The sequence below is a fragment of the Dreissena polymorpha genome, chromosome 15 (genome assembly GCF_020536995.1).
Source record: "Dreissena polymorpha isolate Duluth1 chromosome 15, UMN_Dpol_1.0, whole genome shotgun sequence".
NCBI lineage: Eukaryota > Metazoa > Mollusca > Bivalvia > Myida > Dreissenidae > Dreissena > Dreissena polymorpha.
In genome coordinates this window covers 41,916,680-41,939,063 of record NC_068369.1, presented here as the reverse complement: position 1 = coordinate 41,939,063, position 22,384 = coordinate 41,916,680, and the positions used below count along the sequence as shown (strand labels likewise).

Sequence of the window (22,384 nt, the reverse complement as noted above, 5' to 3'; positions counted from 1 at the left end):
AATTCGCTTAATAAATGAAGTTATGCTTTGGACACAAAAAATGTGAAAAAACTATGTTCTGGTTTTATTTTTAAACGAACCTTGCAAATGGAGAAGTATTAGGACTTGATAATAAATGGATTCACACCAAACATTTTGTACAGTCATGTCATATGCTTGTTTGAATGAAATATATATTTTTGATTTCTAACATCGAGTCAATCAATTATTTCGGAAAGAAGCCATTCTGCAATATAATCAACAGCCACTTCAATGTCATTTTACAGTTGTTGCTATTAATCATATTTTTAGCATTATATTTATAGCCGCATGTTCAAAGACAACTTTGTAAGCAGGTAAATATAACTCATCGCGGTTTTGTTATTCTCGATATTTAAAGAAAGTCTTCGGATTTATACAAATCACGATAAGAATTCAATTTGATAGTGATACTGTACTTTGCGTAGCATTACATGAAAAGCATTCCATCATGCGTCATTACCAGTTGGTATTCATTCTCCTCCTCCGTCTCCTCCTCCTTCTAATCATCATCATCATCATCATCATCATCATCATCATCATCATCATCATCATCATCATCATCATCATCCTCATCCTCATCATCCTCATCATCATCATCCTCATCATCATCATCGCCACCATCACCACCACCACCACCACCACCACCACCACCATCATCATCATCATCATTATCATCATCATCATCAACAACAATAACAACAACAACGACGACGACGACGACAACGGCTACTTCTACTACTACTACTACTACTACTACTACTACTACTACTACTACTACTACTACTACTACTACTACTACTACTACTACTACTACTACTACTACAACAACAATCGGAACTACAACTTGTACAAAAATAACAATTGTATCATTTTTATCATTGAACCTTTAGGTATAAGTTGTTACTTAACAATTTGTTATCTATGTGTTACAAAAGAAACCTGACAAACCATTCAAACATAAACACACACATGCTTATAGAGTTCAATTATCAACGTTATTAAATCTTCTTAACTTTATAGCCGAATAATACTATTTACTAAAAATCAAGATTGTCTGAACATGTTTTAAATCTAATGTGTAAGCGCTGGAATACTGAAGTGGATATGGTATCCGTTTTGAGAAAGAAGGCCTCGGATTCCTACCCTAATCAATGAGCTCTGAATTATCTGTCCAATGACATAAACATATACTTTTTCGCATACAAAATTAACATAAAAAAGTTTCATCGGCAATTTATTGCCGCCTAGCTTAAAGTGATAATAAAGCCGGACTTTCGTCACTGTGTACCTTATGGCTTATCTTACATCTGATGATCCGACCCGTGGTCTAGATGAAACACACTTGCGTCAGACTTTAGGGTTGGCAGGTTCGATCCCCAGTTCAATCCTTACTCACTACTTGGTCTTTGGCATGAGCCGTTCAACCATGTTGCAGTGTACTAGCTACTTCATAATGGTCACTTAAACACATAGTGTCGTATCGTCTCTGAAATGGGGCCCTAGTTATGGAATGCTTCAAAAGTCAAGTTATCTCGCATTATTCTGAGTAACCCATCTAACACGTTGTCTGGAGCAATGGTCATACGGGAGAAATCATACTGCACGTGATCAATATACAACCCACATTCTTTCAGGCGAGTCACGTGACGGACTCGTTCTACTGCCAGCAGTGTCGCGATGCTGACGTCTGTGAGACCACTGGGGGCTGACGAGGTCAAAACGTAGTCCGTTTCGCTACGACGTCGGGTATATGTTTTACTACGAAAACATGGTGTAAATACACTTCTTTCACAGGCGAGTTTCATATTTTCTGGTGTTTATGGATTAGAGAACGGAACATCCAGTAATGGTAGGTACTTATTTTCAATAACAAACTAAGAACAAATGCGCGTAGTTGCAACCTTTAAGTTTATTTTGAGCTAAAATCGAATTATTTTGATTTGAAGCAATGCATAAGAAGGTTATTCTGTTAAAATAGCCAATTACGGTAACTTAAATTAAATAAAACTACATTTTACTTTGATTCAGTGTACATTACACATTTTAAAGTACAAAACAGGTTACGAACATATATTTTAATTATTCAAATGCTTTGTTTCGAAGGAAATTACAAGTCGCTTTATGTAAAGGTTTCGCACAGAGTATGTATTGGTTGCGCAACGAAGTACAAATATAATGCATAGGTTGCTCAACGAAGTTTTTGTATCCATTTCAGGACATATCACATGCAGTTTGCAGTTACTGCAGACTGCCATTTCCCAGTGCAAAAGATGCCGTGCTTCACTGTGCGCATGAACATCCAAACGAAAAGGTTGAACCCGGTGAAAGCCTGCAGAGTCCCGGCAGAGCCCCGGTAAACCGTCACTACGCCGGCACTCACCGGGGTTATACCGGCATCAGACCCCGGCAGAGCTGCGGCAACGCCCCGGTTTAACCGGGGACAACCGGTTCATCCCGGAGATATTAAACATTTTAATACTTTCCCGGTGGAGCCCCGGTCGTCCACGGTTCATCCCGGTGGAGCACCGGTTCATCCCGGTAGGGCCCCGGCTCATCCCGGTAGATGCCTGATCACGCACTGGGGCTCCGCCGGCATCATAGTGAGACTGGGCCTTAACCGCATTGTAACACGAGGTAAATTTACCGGCCGTCTCATGTACGCAGTTAACAATAACCTGTGACAGAAACCCACTGCCACACCTTTACAACAATATATTGATTATGCAATTGCGGATTTGTGCCATTGGGGTCCTACTTTCCACACCTTACGGCTGTTACAGGTGTGGATTTTACAGGTACAATCATGTATACAAACATGAAATTCACCTCAAAATTAGTTGACGATAACCGATTTTCAAGAAAATCGCTTTGATATATACAATGTTAAAATCAAAATCCGTATGAGATAAATAATGATCGAAGTTGGGACATGGGATTTACTTTGACATAAGCAGAGTTTCGAGATAAGCGAGTTGGGGATAACGAGAATCGAATGTTATTTGATAAAGAGTACCGTATGCTGAAAACCTATCGTCGGTCTCTATCAAAATAAACGTATAAGGGATTGTCACGAGGAGAAGATGAGTCATTTTTATTGAGACCGACGACATTAGGTACTCGACTCTCAACTGTCATCTTATATATGGATTTTCGATTTTAATCGTTTCCTTTGGCCTAGACGTGAATGTAATTATATCATAATAATGTGCATTACCATGTCGACTGTGCGCTTCGGATCATGTTGTGCCGTTGTTACTACCTCTGTCTCAAAGGAAATATCCAGCCACTCCATGACTCTATTAAAAATTTTTTTTTCTTTATTTTGCCTTTGAGAGATAACCAATACGTCTTCTGTGAGAAACGCATGCACGCTAAAGCGTTGTCGTAGCGAGGCATATACGTATACTGTCAGAGACATGATCATGCCTTATAATAATATTTAGCCTTTATTTATGATAACTGGGTCACCCTACACATTTCTAAACACACCAGTGGCTTAACAATACATAGATCAATATGGAAATTGTAAAATTGTGTCAATTATACACAGTTGTAAACCTTAATTGCATTTTTTAAAGTGAAACTTGACTTCGGTTTGATAAATCAGCGGTATATTTCATGTTTAACCGCATAAACCAGACACATCTTGGATTATAATTTTATGTAACAGACCTATGAAATGACATTGTGCTTAAATTCAGAGTTTTGTTATTACAAAATCATAATCTTACATGTTTTAAACACAATGTTCGACTAATCCGTTCTCGATGTCATGTGTATTTAAACAATGTTTTCGTAGTAAAACATATACTCGACGTCGTAGCGAAACGGACTACGCTTTGACCTCGTCAGCCCCCAGTGGAGACGGTGGTAGGGACTCTACGTTACACCGTGATAAGCAAGGGATACCACCCCGTGGTCACAGTGCCCCGGGGTGCCTGCTATATCAACGTCACAGAGGCGGGGCGCACCAGCAATTTTATTGGTAAGGGAGTTATTGCTGTTTAATCATATGTATGTAAATATCAACATTAACAGTGATTATAAGAATAATATCAACCACTCTGCTGGGAAATTTTTGATGTGTAATAATAGTCGAATAAATAAAATATGTTTGTTTTCAAAGTTAAGACTTCATCAATTCTAGCCAAAAGTGGTACACTGTTTGTTTAAATGTGCGCAAGCTTGTTGAACATACTAGCTGTCGGACTCCCTTACCATGTATGGAGAATAACAGGTTACTGCTTGATCGTTTCATAATATATCAAGTGAGGCATAGAATAAAACAATGGCGAAGCTTATCTGGCAATATGTATAACAAAACTATCAGATAGTTACCGGTTATTCTGTTATCAAATTATGGAAGCATATTTGTGCCACCACTTAACAACTTAAAATAACATGAAAATAATGGAGGATTTCGCGAAAAAGAAAGTTATGGCCATACGACATGGAAAAATTACAAGCGAACGATCAATTTTCCAAGTCTTGAGACTAGATGCCAAAGTCAGCACAGTCTCGAAGAAATTATTCAAGGAAAATTGCTTGAATTATCAGCTTCCGGTGAAAATGCTGGTTACCGACAAATGCGTCAAAGACTCCTGATTAATCATGGACTTAAAGCTACATTTTAAATGGTTCGTCTAATTTTAGGACTCATTGATCCACAAGGTGTTGCATTAAGGCAGGCGGGAAGGTTAAGGCGGAGAATTTATATAAACAATGGTCCCAATTTTGCAATCCATTTAGATTGCTGGGACAAATTGAAGCCACACGGATTGTCAATCCATGGAGCTGTGGATGGATTTTCCCGTAGAATGTTCTGGCTGAAATGTTGTGATTCTAACATAAAGCCGATGTACATATCTAGCTTTTATTTAGACTACATTAGGGAAATTAATGGCATTCCAGTTCGGGTTTACGGTAACAGCGGTACAGAAAATTATATTGTCCGTGATGTGCAAATGGCATTACGATGGACAGACGCAGATCAGTACCAGGGGATCCTAAGCTTCGTCTATGTTTCATCTAACAGAAATGTCTAAATTGAGAGGTTTTGGCGTAGTCTTAGAGAAATGTGTGGAAATGTCTGGATGAACCATTTTAAAGATATGAGTGATTTCGGATTACTGGACACATCTGATAGAATGCATTAGATACTATTTTCTTCCTGTCATAAGTAAAGACCTGAATGAAGTTTGCAATATTTGGAATACTCATCGTGTTCGTCAAAATAACCGAATTTCATGTCCTGCAGGAAAACCTGAGGTGTTGTTCTTTCAGCCAGAAGTATATGGTGTAAGAGATTTAAAATACCACTGGTTGACAATAGGGAATTATGATGTGGGACGAGAGTATTCTCAACGACCTCCAGAACTTGGTGTATCACAAGACTTCCTGACAATTGCAAGAGCAGCTGTCGGAGATTTGAATCTTCAATACCCACCTAGAAACAGAAAAGAAAGAACAGAGCTTTTTGCTGCAATAACCATGTACAGTGAACGCCTCGTTTAACACGGAAATGAAACAAAAATGAACTTAATGATACTTTCATTACAAGCTGGCTAACTTGTGCATTGGTTGACAAAATGTCAAATAGATATAGTTGTGTCTGAAAGCAGAGCAAGTACTAGTTTTAAACAAGCTGTTGGCTTTGTATGCGCTGTCATTGCAATGTATGATTGTGTGTCAATAAACAATACATATTTTGTCAGTTTCGCTTTAAAATATCATTTAAATATGTGGCCAAAATGCTAGCTTTATCTGTTATGAACACCCTGAAATTAAAAAAAAAACACAAACCAGGTTACGGTGTATATGGAATCAATACCGTCACGGGGGAAGTAGTGTTACACGAAGGGTAGAGTGTCTGGAAATATAATTTCTGGATCACTGCACTGTTTGCGTAACACTTCAAAATTTCATATGAACGGTGGAATACTTCTGTACTGCCCATGTGTGGCAATCGCCCTTATACTGTCAAATAGTTATAAATTTGTTGGGCATACGGTATGAACAAGGCAACACATGGTGCGCCTTGAGACGGTTCTGTAAAGACTAAAGATAAACGTGAGAAACTGACTCATTACGACTGTCAAATTTGATATCATTGTGTCTTGCAGTCGTCTCAGAGGGCTGTCAGGTGTCATTTTCTCGTGTTACCTTGAATGCAGGGGTTGTCATGAGGCACTTCTCGTCTTGCCTTGTTCCGCCAATGTGGGGTGAGAATAGCAGTTTTAGGCCATACAATAAGAGTGTTTCATATCCAAACTAATTTTCATTATGCAGTAGTCTACATGTGGCCTTGACCTTTGAGTAACATACCTCAAACACACCAGTATATATGGATAAATACATCAAGAGTTATGTACAACTAACTATTTGTTAAGGTACAACTACAACCGAGTATGTGAAAGTGCAAAGGTAAGTCAGAGGTGGCTTTATTAGTTGAATTTGTTTGATGGTAATCAAGATGATATTTAAACAAGAACCGTTCGACATCCACACACTCGACTTTTCTCAGGACAGTGCTAGATTATTATTATAAAATGAAAATCTAAGTGAAACAAATATACTTTGAACATGGGGCATAATTCTGCCAAAATATTTTTTGAATTATCTGTCTTGCAAGTTTGTGTTCTCCTTTTGATAGTTAACAACAGCCCATTGTATACAACCTGGATATCTTATCCGCCGGTTATCTTTGTCCACTGCTTAAATTTGTCCAATTAAGTTAAGACCTTGGTTAACTTAAACAACAACTAGCTAAAGCATGTGATGGTCTCGTTAATCTTTTTTATACAATTGGAATCCAAATTAAATTAACCAAAAACCAGAGATATTGAAAAAGATAACCAATGATAACTTTTATCAAAGTTTACACAGCTGGCTGCAAGTGTTCAAAGTTAGAGGTGAAAACCTTTGATAGTTGTTGAAAAATGGACACCAGTCACACACTTGTTTAAGTGTGAATTAAACAATCAGATTGTTTAAGACCTGCGTCATGCGGAATTGAATTTGATGTAATATGCTGAAAGCGTAACTCCAGCCAGCCTGCACATCCGCGCTGTCCTGTCAGGATATGTATACTGAGGAGGATTCTCAGGAGATACCACGAAACCTTGCAAGCTTTTTTTTTATAAAAGATAACGTTGCCCATGACCAGACTGCGCAAGTATTGTGAGGACACTAGTATGTAGTTTAATATACGTGCACTTGATAACAAAAATATCATGCAGTGAATATATATATATATATATATATATAAGCGACTACTTAGTGAAAAAAATAACAAAACAATACTTAATCCTTTGTTTTTTTATTAAATTTTCTATCTATATTTCAAAGTCAGTATTTACGCTGAATATCTTTTTAATGATGCTATAGTTCAGAATAATTATCTGAATGTGCTTCAGTGCATACTGTCAAGGTTTCAAGATTGGGCTATTTGTAAGGAGTGATTCCCAATGTCTACAATAACAATTAAAAGATATTAACATGCAACTCATCCTTCATTTTTAAATGCGATGTTTAATACAGAATAATTATCTATAAGTGCATATTTTCATGGTTTTGCGATATAGTGTCTCCAAGATGTTAAAGGGGTCTTTTCACAGAGTTTGGCATGTATTCAAGTTTGTCATTAAATGCTTTATAGTGAAAAATGTATACACTGGATCATCAAAAGTGTATTAAAAAAACGAAAATAAATTGATAGAACGAAAAAGTAACTATCAACTGGGCTCGAACGACTTATCCCTGGAGTATTAAAAAGTCTATCGCATATACAACTCGGCCGTCCGTGCTCACTCTAGTATTGTTGTATTTTATACTTTATATTAGCAATCCTCGTAGTGTCACACATTTATTTAACGACATCAACAAAACTCTCAAAAATGTTAAATCGTTTCGCTTTGCAACGCTCCATAATTACCAGGGGTTTAAATCGTCAAAGCAAAAGATGCATATAATGGATATGTTAGAGCATAGTAAATGGTCAGTATTACTGTTTCCGCACAACTATCACAACTACAACGAAAATTTGCGAATTTTGAAATTTTGTCAGGACATTGCAAACAGCGTAGACCCAGATGAGACGCCGCATAATGCGGCGTCTCATCTGGGTCTGCGCTGTTTGCTTAAATGAATTTCTTTATGAAATTTAATTAGTTACACGCTTTTTAGCCTTTATAGCGAAGTTTATGCCATTTGACACAGACAAAAATTGTTGCTTATATGGGGGTAATCCAACCGAATAGTTTCACTAAATAACTTTTTGGTAACTCTACATTATTATTCAACTTATTTTTTTCAAAACGCACGTTTACACTTTTATATTAGAGTGTATGCTGCAATTACAGTAAATATTCGTATTGAAAGAACCGTGTTGCTGACGATATCCAGCGAGATAAGCAGGCTGCAACATATCATCCCCTAATGACTTGTGCTTAACCAGCCGAGAGAGCGTTATCCACACGTAAGCTCATTGTACAGGTTCACGTTATAAACTCAACACAGACAGGTATTTACTGGAATGCCTGTGGGAGACTGAATGTATTTTAAGGAATTTGGTGTAGAAAAACTCTGTGGCATCTTGAAGTCAATTTATGTTTAAGTTTCAATGTTGACTCTGTTGCAAAAGGAAATCGAACGCAATTCTCAAATGGGTAAGTTGAGTGATACAATATAGATACAATTGTTCCATCACAGAGCATTATAAGGCGTTAATGGATGGTTACATTTATTGGTTTTAAATATCAGACCCAGTTGAAGAGGCTATACCTCTGGCTGCATAGTCATAACTGGCACTCGTTAGCAAGACGAAACGGTAAATAGAAAAGGATAGTACACAGCTTATGACAATGTGTGCGAGTAAGTTGTTTTCGTTATTACGTATATTAATATGTGAATGAATATAATGTTGCAAGTAACTACGTATATCGTAGCCTCGCTCTGGGAAAACGAACCTTATTGCATTTTGAAATGTGTTGTCCAAGATAAGACTCTGCAGTCCGCACAGGCCTATCAGGGGCGACATTTACCGCGTTTATGGTATTTAGAGTTTAAAGGAAGACCTTTCTAAGCGAAAATTCAGTCTAGGTTGAAAGCGGCGTTCCTGATTAGCCTGCATACTGCACATGCTATTCTGTGTCGCATAGGCATTAAGCCACATTTTCCCAAAGTGAGGCTCATATATACATGCAACAGGTATTAAGCTTCATAAATTACTAATTGTTTCAGGACTTACTCTGCCATTCGCAAAATAAGCCAAAGGCTTAAGCCGGGGGTGTCCTGCTTGTTACAATTCCATTAGTTTGTTTCCTTGATTCAAATATGTTTCATGTCATTTTTGTAATATTCCTTTATTTTGTAATTTATCATACACCAATTTACTGTATATTTGGCATCGGTAAACGTCATCATTTGATGGCTATTTAAAGGGGCCTTTTCACAGATTTTGGCATTTTTTAACTTATTCATTAAATGCTTTATATCGATAAATGTAAACATTGGATCGTAAAAGCTCCAGTAAAAAATCAAGAATAAAATTAAAAAAAGGAAAAGAACATTGCCCGGACCAGGTTTCGAACCAGTGATCCCTGGAGTCCTGCCAGAGTCCTGAAGTAAAAACGCTTTAGCCTACTGAGCTATTCCGCCGAGTACACATGCTGAACGTATTTTATACTTTATATAAGCAATCTTCGTAGTTTCACAAAATTTAACGACAAAAACAGAACTCTCCAAATTATTCAATCGTTTCGCATTGCAACGCTTTATATTTTTTAGGTTTTAAAATCGTCAGAAGATGCATATAATGGCTCTATTAGACCATGGTAAATGTTCAGTATTACTGTTTCCTCACAAATATCATAACTAAAACGAAAATTTGCGAATCTGAAACAACTTTTTTCAATTTTGTCAATTTACCAAAGCGTGAAAAGATCCCTTTAAGTAAACTGTTTTTATACTTATGTATTACTGAGAGGGGCATCTAACTGTTTTCTAATAATATATGACCTTTCCACAAGATTATATGCTAAATTCTCACATAATGTGTATTATATTTATACATATCCCATGTTAAATTCAGACGGGGGAAGGGAGGGGGGGGGGGGGGGGGGGGGGGGGGGTAAGTTACCAAAATAATAACCATAACGTGCCACAACGTTAAGAAATATTATTTTGTCCGCACTAAAAGATTTGTAAATTATTTAATACTATAACGATTTAAATCCATGTATTGTTTCAAACCACAATAAGAACGTTTCCTAGCAACGCGAACAAAAGACGAGTACACAACAGGAGTAAATAGAATATAAATTAAATGTAACGACATTCACAGCACATTAATTGTACATCAGGTGTGGTATACCAGAAGTGTCATTAAAGCCTATTAGAATGAGAATTATGTGTGACCAATCCAATTAAATACTGTAAAAGCATTATATTCTTTAGCATACAAATTCTTAATTCTTGGTTTAAAAAAAGTATGTGGACACGTTCATGTGTTTGTTTCTGATTTGGAAAAAATATTTGGAATTTACGTCGGTCAATTTCGGATGTGCTTGTGTTAAAGGGATCTTTTCACGCTTTGGTAAATTGACAAAATTGAAAAAAGTTGTTTCAGATTCGCAAATTTTCGTTTTAGTTATGATATTTGTGAGGAAACAGTAATACTGAACATTTACCATGTTCTAATATAGCCATTATATGCATCTTTTGACGATTATAAAACCTAAAAATTATAAAGCGTTGCAACGCGAAACGATTGAATAATTTGGAGAGTTCTGTTTTTGTCGTTAAATTTTGTGAAACTACGAAGATTGCTTATATAGGGTATAAAATACGTTAAGTATGTGTACTCGGCGGAATGGCTCAGTAGGCTAAAGCGTTTTTACTTCAGGACTCTGGCAGGACTCCAGGGGTCACTGGTTCGAAACCTGCTCCGGGCAATGTTCTTTTCCTTTTTTAAATTTTATTCTTGATTTTTTACTGGAGCTTTTACGATCCAATGTTTACATTTATCAATATAAAGCATTAAATGAATAAGTTAAAAAATGCCAAAATCTGTGAAAAGACCCCTTTAAATACGTGGATCTGTCAAAATCAAAGAAAATTAATATCCGTCGAAAATTGATGATTAAACGGTATCTACCAACTAATGTCATATACATTTTAAAATTATAATAAATTTAGTTAATGAGAACCAACACATTTGAAAATTGTGTGTGTGTTCAAGGCCTAGGTAATTTTCTATGTTCTTTATTTTAAGATTATATTCATCAGTAATTATTTCTTGTTTTGAATTTAAACTTTAGTCATTATACAAATTAATGTAAAATCATTAACATTCGTTGGCATGAAATTTCGTGTTTTTTTCAGATAAAAAGATTTTTTCAGTTACGTAAATTCGTTGACTGTTTGTACATAGCCATATGGATTGTTATCATTCATTTATATAGTCAACCACCACCATGTTGTTTTTGGCACGTCGGAATCCACGAGAACGTGCATTTTGCAGAATTTAGTTTAACCGCTAAATGTTGTATCCGAAAGTGATGATCAGGTAATTTTGCTAAATAATTACGTATGATTGAATTTTATTCAATACTGTGTATCAATTTTCAGATTCCTGATATGATAATATTTAGTTTATTACCTAATACTTGTGGATATGAACTTTTTGTTGCTTATTTACATGTAGTTCAAATAAAAATGACATGAGTCCACTCGGTTAAGTATTGTCATAGAAACCAGTGTGGTCCTATTTATTTTGTCAATTTGTGAATATTCATGTGACACAATTGTATTGAAAACTATCAAGTATTGAACCTAGAGATTACTTTATTTCCGAATATAATACGTGTTATGGATATACATATGATTGTTTTAAAAAGGCATAATTATGTACTTCAAAAAATATATAAATGACCCAACAACATAAAACAAACGAGTAAAAAATAGCAATAAATTAAAATACACAAATATAACTTTAATATTAATAGATCTATCCATATAGATCTTAAACATGTACAGGCATATTTCTGTTTTACTAAGACTCGTATGATATGCCTGCAGTTGCATGCGTCGGTTGAGTAACTTAATGTTGATTTCATAGCCGAAATGATACTCGTGCTTAATGACGCCTATATAATGTTTCCTAAACATCTTGTAATGATATGGACACAGCAGGTTATAGGTATCACAGTACTTGTGATGATATGGACACAGAAGGTTATAGGTATCACAGCACTTGTGATGATATGGACACAGCAGGTTATAGGTATCACAGTACTTGTAATGATATGGACACAGCAGGTTATAGGTATCACAGTACTTGTAATGATATGGACACAGCAGGTTATAGGTATCACAGTACTTGTGCTGATATGGACACAGCAGGTTATAGGTATCACAGTTCAGTATACGTCAGTTCTTTGGTATACGGTGTCGGGACAATCACTTCCGGGTTAATTCCTACTATGGCTCTACATATTAAACAGGAGTCTCCAGCCGACGGAATGCAGGCATGATTATACTGAGCAAAGTACTCACTATTTGGAAAATAGGCCATAGTCGACATGGCGTCACTTTTGAGGTTCTGTCCCAATTGGTATTGTTCAAATGTAACAGCGTCTCCAACCAAACGCAACTTGTTATAAATAATATTATTTCCAAATGACGTAACAGACTGTTCATTTACGTAAGCATCATTTGGGTAATGTTTCGTAAACGATACGTCATCGGTTTCGCTGGAACTCAACGTGGCGCTTGAATCGCAGTCTTCCGTCTTGCAAGAAACTGGCGTTGACGTTCGGTTCGGCATCCACGCTAGACAGTCACTGACTTCGACGTCCACGCATCTTAGACGCTTATTCCGTTGTTTTGGCATTATTTTGCAGACGTCGTCATCATCATCATCACGAGTGTTTTTCTTCGCGAGGCGGATATTGGATGTTAGATTTCTTCCTTTATCGGTACCCGTGGTTCTTGTGTCTGCTGGGAAAAAATTTGGAGACGTTTCACCGACGTCATTACTATCCGTATTTCTGGTCTTTGCGCGACGATTCTTAAACCAGATCAGAATGTTGTCACCGCTTAGACCCAGTTTGATTGCCAGGCGAACCCTCACTTGTACATCCGGGTATCGGGTTACCGAAAATACGGCTTCAAGAGCGTCCAGCTGCTCACATGTGAATGTTGTCCGCTCACGACGCTGACCTGTCTTACCGGAAGTTCGAGTATATGTAAGCTTCATGATTCAAACTATGTCTGTAAAACTTTAAAAATTAAACAAACTAAGTTGGTTTTCGTTTTGTTAAATTTACAGTTATAAGCGTGGTTTATATTACTTTTTCCACGCATGCGCACTTATATACAAGAAGATCCAAAAGGATAAATGTCACACCTTTTCCAAACTTCACACCTCTCGTTGAGAACAACTTATATTTTAACTCTCTTTCAATTGTTTGTAACGCTTTGTGGCGCTAACGAGTATATTACCATAGTTACTCAAAGCTGATAACTTAACATGTTTTACTCGATTCACTTTGATCTTAGTGATTTGTTTGTGAAATTGGAAAGGATACATCTGAAGTTCTGTAAAAGGCTTTTAAGAGTTAAAACTAACACCTGTAATGCATGTGTTTATGGTGAGTTAGGAAGATATCTTCTCTTTATACATAGATGCATACGAATTATACAATATTGGTTTAAAATAGCAACCTCTGATAAAATAATAATCAAAACTGTATACAACATTGGAGTTTCAGATTAAAACAGAGGCTGCCGAAATTGGATTTATACCATCAACAAATTATTGGATGATTACGGATTCAGTTATGTTTTTAACAGCGTTCATGATATTGATGTTACATTTTTTAAACCCATTCTTAAATCAAGAATTATTTATTCATATAAACAAAATTGGCACCGTACACTAGAAGATAGTTCAATGTTAGATATTTATAGAACATTTAAGTCAAATCTTGAATATGAGATTTACCTAGACTTAGTTCCGAAAAATTTAAGGATTTATACATGCCGTTTAAGATTATCTGTTCACCCCCTACGTATACAGACTGGCAGATATAATGGAAACAATATTGCTAGACAAGAAAGATATTGTATTTGTTGTAATTCCACGGATATTGAGGTCAAATTTCATTTTGTATGTATTTGTTCAGCATTTGCTGATATAAGAAAGAAATACATTAAAAAATATTACTATAATAATCCATCATCATCATCATCATCATCATCATCATCATCATCATCATCATCATCATCATCATCATCTTCTTCTTCTTCTTCTTCTTCTTCTTCTTCTTCTTCTTCTTCTTCTTCTTCTTCTTCTTCTTCTTCATCATCATCATCATCATCATCATCATCATCATCATCATCATCATCCAAATCCTCCTCCTCATCATCACCATAATCCCCATCATCACTACTACCGCCATCATCATCATGAGCATCATCACCATCATCATTATAATTGAGCCAGGTTTTTTTTCACATATGATGTTGACATGTCGATCAAATCTATGTAAGTGTATCTTAACACTATATAGCAGTCTTCCGTGGAAGGCAAAACTTAATTGTGACATATATTAAGTATATCTGTCTATTATGTCTATTATGTCTTTATTTTCGTTTTCGCTTTAAGACATATCCTCGGCGAATAAGTTACACTGAAAAAGGTGATTATTATTATGTCAATGTGAATAATTTCCTTAGGAAATAACAACTATTTATCATCTATGTATAATTACGTTATGTTACTTATCTTTGTAAATAATATAAAGGCTGTATTGAGTTGTTTCATTTTTGATCTCTTGTATGTGTTTATACTCGATTGTACTAACTTGCTTATAATATATATTATATGTTATGCTCTTCATGAATGGAGGAAAATAGAAGTCTATCTATCTATCATCTTCATCATCATATTCTTCATAATCATCAACGCCAAAATTGATTTTAGGAGTTTTTTTTTGTAAAACTTTATTTCATTCCGTTAACAAGCTTAAATCAAAGCTCTGTAGGCGCTGAAGGCCTGGGGCTAGGTTTAGTGTGACGTAAAATGCATTTACGATGCTTTGTCCGAATTTCTAATTTTGTCCGAATTTATACGGATTGACCCTAGCGGTTGAGTGCAGAAGCTCAGAGACTGTAAGAAAAGACAATAGTTGTGTATATACTACAGTGTACATAGACGGTGGAGGACAACACGATACTGGTTGTGGGAACGATAACCTTTTGTTCAACTCTACAGATCTGGTAGATGTTCGTCTACATAGGCGGTGAAGATATACAACAACAACAACATGGCCGCGAAAAACTGTTATTGTTGGCGTCAAATAAATCACCTTCAATAGCCTAAAATAGCTTTCTATTACATAATTAACAGATCAGGCCTTTGTAATGTGTATACAAAAGAAAATCCACTTAAGCCCAAGTCTCACTTTTGCCGGTATAGCCCCGGTCCATCCCGGTTTGCTAAGGCCGGTCGACCGGCGAGGACCGGGATGATTCGTGTAAGTTTGTTAACGCAGTCACACTATTTCCCGGTGCCGCCCCGGTTGAAGCCGATCAACAGCCAGGCAGAGTCCCGGTCAACCCGGACTTGCTACGGCTATTCCGGTGAAGCCCCGGCAGAGCCCGGTTGTCACCGGTAGTGCCCCGGTGAAAGCCGGCAGCGTCCCGGCATAGCCCGGGTTGTCGCCAGTAGTGCCCCGGTTGAGCCACGGTGAAAGCCGACAGAGCCCCGGTTACCGTAACACTGCCGCCACTCACCGTGTCTATACCGGCATCAGACCCCGGCAGAGCCACGGCAACGCCCCGGTTTTACCCCGGTCGTCGCCGGTAATGCCCCGGCGGAGCCCCGGTGAATGCCGGTGGCGTTCCGTCAGAGCTCCTGTTTTCTTATATACTGTAGCTATACCGGGACTCTAACGGCATTCACCGGGGCGTTGTCGTAGCTCTGCCGGGGTCTGTATGGGCCCCGGTGGAGCTACGGTGCCGTCCCGGTTGTTCGCGGTGCCGTCCCGGTTGTTCCCGGTACCGCGCCGGTCACTGCCGTTCCTTCCCGGTGACTCCCGTTCATCACGGAGGTATTAAACATTTTAATACTTTCCCGGAGGAGCCCCGGTTTTCCCCGGTTCATCCCGGTCGTCCCCGATCGAGCCCCGGTTAATCCCGGTAGAGCCCCGGTTCATCTCGGTAGATCCCGGATCACGCAAAGGGGCTCCGCCGGCATCATAGTGAGACTGGGCCTTTACCCTGATAAAGAACGGTGTACAGATTGTGTACGTTGTCTCACGTAGAACTTTTCGCGCTCGATTTGCGCGCTCGATCTGCGCAGTGAAATATCATATCCGGTAACTTCGTATATTTCCGAGAATGAGCATGAATATTTGTTGTTGTTTTTTCATTTTCTTTTTTTCTTGAATGTCTCGTTAACGGAAAATAAAATAACAATATCTAAAAATATGTTTATAAATACCAAATGTAATGTCTTCAAAAAGTATCAGAAAAAAATCTTCTTACTGTCTCCATATCTTTTCGGCCTAGACCGTCAAGTGAGGAACTTATTCTCGCATGAATATGCAAACAATAATAAAAAGGATGTCGTAGCGAATGCTAAAGCAATTTCGCTTCAATAATATTTTTTACACGTTTTATGACACTGTCATGTTACATTTTGATGTTCTGTATTTACAAGACGGGTTATTGAGATCTGGGAAGAACTTCTTTGATTGCGCATAAATTACCGCCAAGTGGTAAATCGGAGTTTTGGGAATTCATTCATTCGTGGGTTTTGGCAGCCAGCCAATTCTCAGAAATTTGTATCATTACTATGGCCTTAGGGCTACGCCTCAGGCCAAAAACGATGTTAGAATGTCAGTGTTTTTATCAAGGATTCTGACCTATTGTATATAATTTATTATTCACACGCAGGGGACATATATTATTGTGCAGAGATATGCATCGATTTTAGAATAAAGTACAAACTAATGTGCCCCAATCTGTGAAACATTTAAAGATGCCTTTGGGCCTTTAACCGTTAAACTAGAAAGCTCATTAAACTATCTACTTGAATCATTTAACATAGTTTCACATTTATTTTGAACTTTTTAAGTTACATGACCTCTTTTAAGATTATATTAAACAGAACAGTAACGATTTTTTTACTTGTTTTGAACGTTACGTTCAGCCATCATACAATTGAGTCTTTCCCTGAACAAAACGGCTAATCTTGTTGGACACTTAACGCACATCCATTAAGTCCAGTTTCCCAAAGAGAGGCTTAAACTATAACGGGGATCTTTGATAAGAAAGGGCACAGTTTCACTGTCCGTTCTATAATATTCATTTGTTAAAACTATGTTCTTCTGTTCAATATACTTTGTGGATATTGTTTGTACAAAGTTAAATGTATGGCAGATAGAACAATGATGTATAAGCAGCAATATTCGCGGCACATTAATTTTCGTTGCTTTCTTGAGGTGGAAAGTGCCGTGAGTTATTAGCCTGTGCACAGGCTCATCTGGGATAACAGTTTACGATCATTCATTTAGCCTGGTTTTCCCGGAGCGTGTTTATTGACTATTTCTGTCTTCGTCTATTGTTAGATTTCTTACCCGCTAATACAAGTAGAATTTCTCTATGTTAATACATGTAGTTGATACCGTCAGCGAATTTTTGTTCTCAAATTACATTTTTAGATATTTTTTCAGCCCCAAATGAAAATGACTGCTTATTCGTTGCAGGAATTAAATGACGATCACTATAACAACGATGACCAATCCAATCCTTGGATACCAAGTTCTCATCTTGATTGTTTTTTTCCACGGTAAGTGCCGCTTGTTTTATTTATTTTTTGTTATTTTGGTTTATTCTGTTCCCGTATTCTTTCAATACATATGGATTTATAGGTCAAGTAATTTAGTAATTACTCACGTAATTTAGTTATTACCTCTGTGAAATATCATTTGGTCATTACCTGATATATGTTAAACAAAAATGTATCTAATCCATAGAAAGATATTAAAACCTAATATTTTGCTTTTTTGTTGATTTACTTTCCACAACATTTGAGCAAGTCGTATGAGAAAGCTCGTCAAAGGCAACCACCTAACTAACCGTGGACTGACTTATATAAATTGACAGTGGCTTAAAATTGATAAATCTCATATAGTAAGTTATTATAGGTGTATAACTTATCCAATATCTTAAAAAGTATTAGCCACACTTTCGTGAAAACCGGGCTTAATTCATGTGCGAAAAGTATCGTCGAAAAGAATCCACTATAGAGGGAAATTTTGGACTTCATAGTCTAATCTGGGACGACACTTTTACGCACATGCTTTAGCCCGATTTTGACAGAGCGCGACCGGTGTCAAATATTCACTGAATAATTCCTAATTTCGCTGTTGCTCTGACTGTCCCAGTCAGCCTTGCTCACTCACATGTTTCATGTCCAGCCTTGCTCACTCACATGTTTCATGTCAAGCCTTGCTCACTCACATGTTTCATGTCCAGCCTTGCTCACTCACATGTTTCATGTCCAGCCTTGCTCACTCACATGTTTCATGTCCAGCCTTGCTCACTCACATGTTTCATGTCCAGCCTTGCTCACTCACATGTTTCATGTCCAGCCTTGCTCACTCACATGTTTCATGTCCAGCCTTGCTCACTCACATGTTTCATGTCCAGCCTTGCTCACTCACATGTTTCATGTCCAGCCTTGCTCACTCACATGTTTCATGTCCAGCCTTGCTCACTCACATGTTTCATGTCCAGCCTTGCTCACTCACATGTTTCATGTCCAGCCTTGCTCACTCACATGTTTCATGTCCTCAAGCCTTGCTCACTCACATGTTTCATGTCCAGCCTTGCTCACTCACATGTTTCATGTCCAGCCTTGCTCACTCACATGTTTCATGTCCAGCCTTGCTCACTCACATGTTTCATGTCCAGCCTTGCTCACTCACATGTTTCTTGTCCAGCCTTGCTCACTCACATGTTTCATGTCCAGCCTTGCTCACTCACATGTTTCATGTCCTCAAGCCTTGCTCACTCACATGTTTCATGTCCAGCCTTGCTCACTCACATGTTTCATGTCCAGCCTTGCTCACTCACATGTTTCATGTCCAGCCTTGCTCACTCACATGTTTCATGTCCAGCCTTGCTCACTCACATGTTTCATGTCCAGCCTTGCTCACTCACATGTTTCATGTCCAGCCTTGCTCACTCACATGTTTCATGTCCAGCCTTGCTCACTCACATGTTTCATGTCCAGCCTTGCTCACTCACATGTTTCATGTCCAGCCTTGCTCACTCACATGTTTCATGTCCAGCCTTGCTCACTCACATGTTTCATGTCCAGCCTTGCTCACTCACATGTTTCATGTCCTCAAGCCTTGCTCACTCACATGTTTCATGTCCAGCCTTGCTCACTCACATGTTTCATGTCCAGCCTTGCTCACTCACATGTTTCATGTCCAGCCTTGCTCACTCACATGTTTCATGTCCAGCCTTGCTCACTCACATGTTTCTTGTCCAGCCTTGCTCACTCACATGTTTCATGTCCAGCCTTGCTCACTCACATGTTTCATGTCCTCAAGCCTTGCTCACTCACATGTTTCATGTCCAGCCTTGCTCACTCACATGTTTCATGTCCAGCCTTGCTCACTCACATGTTTCATGTCCAGCCTTGCTCACTCACATGTTTCATGTCCAGCCTTGCTCACTCACATGTTTCATGTCCAGCCTTGCTCACTCACATGTTTCATGTCCACAGTGGGCATCTTTGGGCTGCGATGCTGGAATTGCAAGTCCGAAACCTGCCGCGAAGACCCAGACTCGACCGACGAGGCCCAAAAACAAGACTGCGGTCAAGGACAGATATGTCAGGTAAGAAGAGACACATTCACAAGATACGTCTCGTTTTGGGAAAACCGGGCGTATTGCAAATGCGTTAAGTGTGATCCCAGATAAGCCTGTGCAGTCCGCACTGCTCTGGGAAAACCAGGCTTGATAAATATGCGTAAAGTGTCGTTCTAGATTAGCCTGAGCACTCAGCACAGACTAATCAGGGACGACACTTTATGCTTTGAAGGTAATATGCTTAAAGGAAGTCTTCCCTTAAGCGAAAACCCAGTTTAGGCGGCAATTTTCGTCCCTGCATACTCTTATCTGGACTTCACAGGCTAATCTTAGACGACATTTTACGCACAAGCATTCAGCCCTGTTTTTGCAGAGCGAGGCTACTACTAGTATATTATGCATTGTAGTCGGTATGTAGCTGTTATGTCATTTGTTGATATTGCATCATAAAGGGAATTTAACCAACGTGACCAACATCTGTATCTGTATATTCGTATTTACAGAAAGTATACTTCGAAATGATCTGCGAGAACGAGAAAGAGGAGACAGTGTACGTGTCCACCGTTCGAAGCTGCGCACACCACTGCGAGCCACGGGACGACTTCCGGAACTGTTCGCGCATGCGTCATACGACACATGGATGCGTGCGCAGAGACTGCTGCGAGGACGCTGACCTTTGCAACAAGGCTTTGGCAATGTCACCAGGCTTAATGTGCTTGATTGGTTTGTTGGTGTGCTTGTTGGCTTTTACTTTGCTTTCGTGAAATAATTAGAATTACAAGTGTTGCGAATTAACCTGGTCATAGCATCTAAGACTTAAATATTGTCATGCATGTCATGTGAATTTTTAAGAAAATCTTGTGGTATATGTTTTTTGCAGATTAACTCTTGATTGTTCAATTGTACCATGGTGATATTTGTTACCATGGTGATATTTGTTTTTCTGTGAAATTCTCGGACGATTTTTACGCAGGAGAACGCAATTCATTTTTGAAGATTCTTTGTTCGGCTTAGGACGTTTAATTCCGAATGTCGTTTTAACGAGACCGTTGTTGTAACTTATAGAAAAATGGTGGATACAATCCTAGTTCGCAAGTTTGCAAAAAGCATTGCTCTGTTTACACAACACCGTTAAAAATATGAGACGTGTTCTGGAGAGTTTTTGGCTTACTTTATTTGAGTAAAATGTTGTCTCAGATTAGCCTGTGCAGTCCAAACAGACTACTAAGGGTCGACACTTTCCGCTTTTATGGAATTGTTCGTTTAAAATAAGTATTTCAAACTATAAACGTAGTTTAAGCGGCAAATATCGTCCGTAATTGCCTTTGACGACACTTTTCTTAAATCCATTAAAATCAGTTTTCCTAGATCGAAGCTCATAAAAAATAATGTTACTATTGTTTTAAGCATACAATAGCTGTTAATCATACGTGTATCGGGTGGCAAATATTAGTAATGATGTCTTTATCCCAAAGTACTTACACTGTATACATTAAATACAAAACAATGAGAAAGTTATTTTTTATTAGCTGTGATACGGACATATCGACCTAATCGACCTAATCGATCATCGTCGTCGTCCTCCTCCTCCTCATCATCATCATAATCATCATTATCATCATCATCATCATCATCACCATAATCATCATAAGCAGCAGCAGCATCAGCATCATCATCATCATCATCATCATCATCATCATCATCATCATCATCATCATCATCATCATCATCATCATCATCATCATCATCATAATCATCAAAATCATCATCATCATCATCATCATCATCATCGTCATCATCATAACCATCGTCGTCGTCGTCGTCATTGTCGTCGTCGTCCTCCTCCTCCTCCTCCTCCTCCTCATCATCATCATGATCATCATAATCTTCTTCTTGTTCTTCTTCATCTTTTTCATAATCATCTTCTTTATCTTCATCATCATCAACTCCAAAAATGATTCAAGGGGTTTTTGTGTTTAAACTTTTATTTCATGCCGTTAACAAACTTAAAAGACGATACAAACATATACAGGACATGTGTAAAAATGTCAGTGTTTTATCAAGGAGTCATACCTATTGTACATAAATTTATATTCACACATAGAGAACATACAATAGTGTGCTGAGATATGCACCGGTTATAGAAAAAGTACAAATGTATGTGCCCCAATTTGTGAAACATTTAAAGAAGTCTTTTGGCCTTTAACTTTCAAATTAGAAAGCTCATTATAATATCTACTTGAATTATTTAACAAAATTTCATCTTTATTTGCAACTCAACAGTCTATTAGACCTTTGCAAAAGATGATTCGGCTTGCAAATCAAGAAAGTATTCCAGTACGTAAGGCAGAACATGTAGCCCGAGTTTTATGATCTACATTAATGTTAACACTGAATTGACAATTTGGTTTTGCAGCATGTACACACCGTGATGATAAGCATATTAACCCATATGCCTAGCGTCTAGAAA

The 22,384-nt window shown here is 37.9% G+C and overlaps 1 protein-coding gene and 1 long non-coding RNA gene across 3 annotated transcripts; both read left to right on the top strand.

Annotated features, from left to right (window-relative positions):
• The first annotated feature begins 1,823 nt into the window (after positions 1-1,823).
• On the top strand, positions 1,824-3,055 carry LOC127859348 (uncharacterized). The gene is made up of 2 exons (XR_008039323.1): positions 1,824-1,870; positions 2,237-3,055. It is a non-coding gene; the product is annotated as an uncharacterized LOC127859348 (long non-coding RNA).
• A 5,472-nt stretch (positions 3,056-8,527) lies between these two features.
• Positions 8,528-21,615, top strand: LOC127859342 (uncharacterized). Of its 2 annotated transcripts, none has more exons than XR_008039319.1 (4): positions 8,528-8,892; positions 17,796-17,878; positions 19,829-19,941; positions 20,418-21,615. XR_008039319.1 is itself a non-coding variant. In XM_052396690.1 (4 exons), the coding sequence occupies exons 2-4, from the start codon at positions 17,803-17,805 to the stop codon at positions 20,676-20,678; spliced, it is 450 nt and encodes a 149-aa protein (XP_052252650.1). In that variant the 5' UTR covers positions 8,528-8,687; positions 17,796-17,802; the 3' UTR covers positions 20,679-21,615. The 2 variants fall into 2 exon arrangements, 1 of the variants encoding a protein (XP_052252650.1); XM_052396690.1 differs by having other exon boundaries at positions 8,528-8,687.
• Positions 21,616-22,384: the final 769 nt, after the last annotated feature.